The 2,705-nt window shown below is 34.2% G+C and overlaps 1 protein-coding gene across 1 annotated transcript in view; it reads right to left on the bottom strand.

The window, feature by feature from the left end:
- Positions 1–2,705, bottom strand: part of LOC106875166 (leucine-rich repeat-containing protein 15-like) — a 17,144-nt gene that overhangs the window by 7,572 nt on the left and 6,867 nt on the right. The window contains exons 4-7 of the mRNA XM_014923195.2: positions 2,314–2,385; positions 1,935–2,006; positions 989–1,060; positions 272–343 (exon numbers count right to left, since the gene is read on the bottom strand). Of these exons, the coding sequence (XP_014778681.2) occupies positions 272–343; positions 989–1,060; positions 1,935–2,006; positions 2,314–2,385 (288 nt within the window). The remainder of the gene's footprint in view (positions 1–271; positions 344–988; positions 1,061–1,934; positions 2,007–2,313; positions 2,386–2,705) is intronic.

The raw sequence follows: 2,705 nt of genomic DNA, 5'->3' as shown, positions 1-2,705 counted from the left end.
ATTTAGATTCGATCTACATACATACACACACAGCAATTCATCTATACAGATCTGTATATTTATATATATATATATATATATATATATATATATATGCATGCACTAAATGTTTCCCCTCAGTTATCATGTTCCCATATATCTCACATCTCAGAAATGGGTCCACACTCACATTCACATACGTTCACAAACTATAAATTGCATCTGTAGGACATTACAGACTCAGAAAGATATCGTCAAAGAAATATTGTAAACGAAAGTTGATTCAACTTACAGACTTGTTAAACTGGAAAGATTTCGGAAAGTTCCTGCTTTGATGTTCTTAATTTTATTATCGTACAATTTCCTGGAACATAACATTGAGTAAAGAACATTTATTGAACAAATTTGTGACTAAAGAATTCGATGATGAAAAGATAGAATGTAGACCACCATCATGATGAAGTTCATGAGGATGTTGTAGATAATGTTGGGTGGAATGAGAGCAGTGATGAATATTACGTCATTAGGAGTAAATGATGAAGAAACAGAAAAGCGTAAAATATATTACTCAGATTTGGAAAGTGTAGCAAACTTTAAACATGAATAATGTAATGCACAATATATAATTATAACGCGGAGCCATGAATGGTAATCAGCTTTGATCGAAAAGTAAACATAATAAATAATATACAAAAGAGGTACAAACCAAGTCGATACACTCGTGTACATTCACTCATACTGAAAGACATAGGTTGACATAGGCACATACACAAAATCATATGCCTATGTTATCAAAACTCATACATAAACCCAGACACTGATACTCACACACACACACACACACACACACACACACACACACACACACACACACCTCAGACGTTCACAAAGAATGCGATATTCCTGTGGAAAGCGACTGAGTGTATATAACGCGTCAAGGAGATTGAGGTTAGGGTTAGGGTTAGGGTTAGGGTCAATAAAAGAGAATCAAAAAACTAATGCAACTTACAGAGTCTTTAATCTGGGAAGATTTTGAAAAGATCCAACTTCTAATTCACTGATATCATTATCAAACAAATTTCTGTAACAAATAAGTGAACCGTGAAAAAATGTATACAGGTTCGTAATGAAATATAAAATATAACGCCTAAAATTTAGGAAAGCAGTTGATGATGATGATGATGGCGTAGATGATAATGATGTTGATGGTGGTGGTTGTGGTGTTTGTGATGGTGGTGATGGATCTGATGATAATTCGGTGGTCGAAGAAAATGGTTTTAGTGTTCATGTTCATGATGATGGTGATGATAATGGTGGTGATGATGGCGATGGTGGTGGTGTTTATTGTGATGGTGTTGATGAGGAAAGATATGGCAATGATGATTTTGATGAAGGTGATGATGAAGAATTTATATAGCTGGAAATATTTTCAGAGACATAAAGAAAGTGATTGATTAAAAGTTGGAAGGTTAGAGATATTTATATATGAGTAAAGTTGAAAAGTGTAGCAAAATCTAAACAAATAATATCATTCACAATTTATAATTAGAACGGAGAGCCATGAATGGTAATCAGCGTTGCTCGAGATGTAAACATAATAAATAATATACAAAAGGAGGTACAAATGAAGTCGATACACTCATGTACGTTCACTCATCCTGCATGACACACACTGACATATGCACAATCTTGCACAAAATCATATGCAGTAATTATCAGAAACTCATATATAAAGCAAGAGACTAATATTCACACACACACGCACACGCACACACACATACACACACACACACCTTCTCAGACATTTACAAAGAATTGAATATTCCTGGGGAAAGCGACTGAGTGTATATAGTGCGTCAAGTAGAGTGGATGACAGAAAAGAAAGCATGGAAAGACATAAAATGTTTAGAATTATATTATGAATAAAAGGCAATCAAAAAAATTATGCAACTTACAGAGTCGTTAAATTGGGAAGATTTTGAAAAGATCCAACTCCTAATTCACTGATATTATTATCAAACAAATCTCTGTAACAAAATAGGGAGCCGTGAAAAATTGTATACATGTTCGTAATGAAATATAAAATGTAATACCAAAACATTTAGGAACGCAGACGCTGATGATGATGATGGGTTAGATGATGATGATGATGATAAGGTTGATGATGATGATGATGATGAGGATAATGGCATTGGTTGCTCCCATGTATCTCACATCTCAGATTTGGGCCCACAATCACGTTCACAAATTATAGATTGCCTCTATAGAAAGACATTACGAATTTAGTGAGATATCGTCAAAGAAATACGATAGAAGTAGGTTGATTCAACTCACAGAGTTATTAAACTGGAAAGATTTCGGAAGGTTCCTGCTTGGATTTTCTTAATTTCATTTCGGTGCAATTTCCTGGAACATAACATTGAGTTAAGAACATTTATTGAACATATTTGTCAAAAGAATGGGATGATGGAAGATACGAAATGTAGATTACCATCATGATAAAATTCATGATGGTGTTGTAGATAATGTTGGGTAGGATGGGAGCAGTAATGAGTATGGTGATGTGGCAGAGGAGAGGAAATTACTGTGGGAGTGTTGATGCTGATGTTATGATGCTGATGATGGAGTGATGTTTATAATAATTTTTTTGCATTGTGAAAATGATGAGGATTCACAGGTTTTGTTGTGATGATGTATGTGATATTGACAAAGATGTTGGTGTTGAA

This window comes from Octopus bimaculoides, chromosome 29 (assembly GCF_001194135.2).
Source record: "Octopus bimaculoides isolate UCB-OBI-ISO-001 chromosome 29, ASM119413v2, whole genome shotgun sequence".
Classification (NCBI taxonomy): domain Eukaryota; kingdom Metazoa; phylum Mollusca; class Cephalopoda; order Octopoda; family Octopodidae; genus Octopus; species Octopus bimaculoides.
This window is presented reverse-complemented; position numbering and strand designations above follow the sequence as displayed.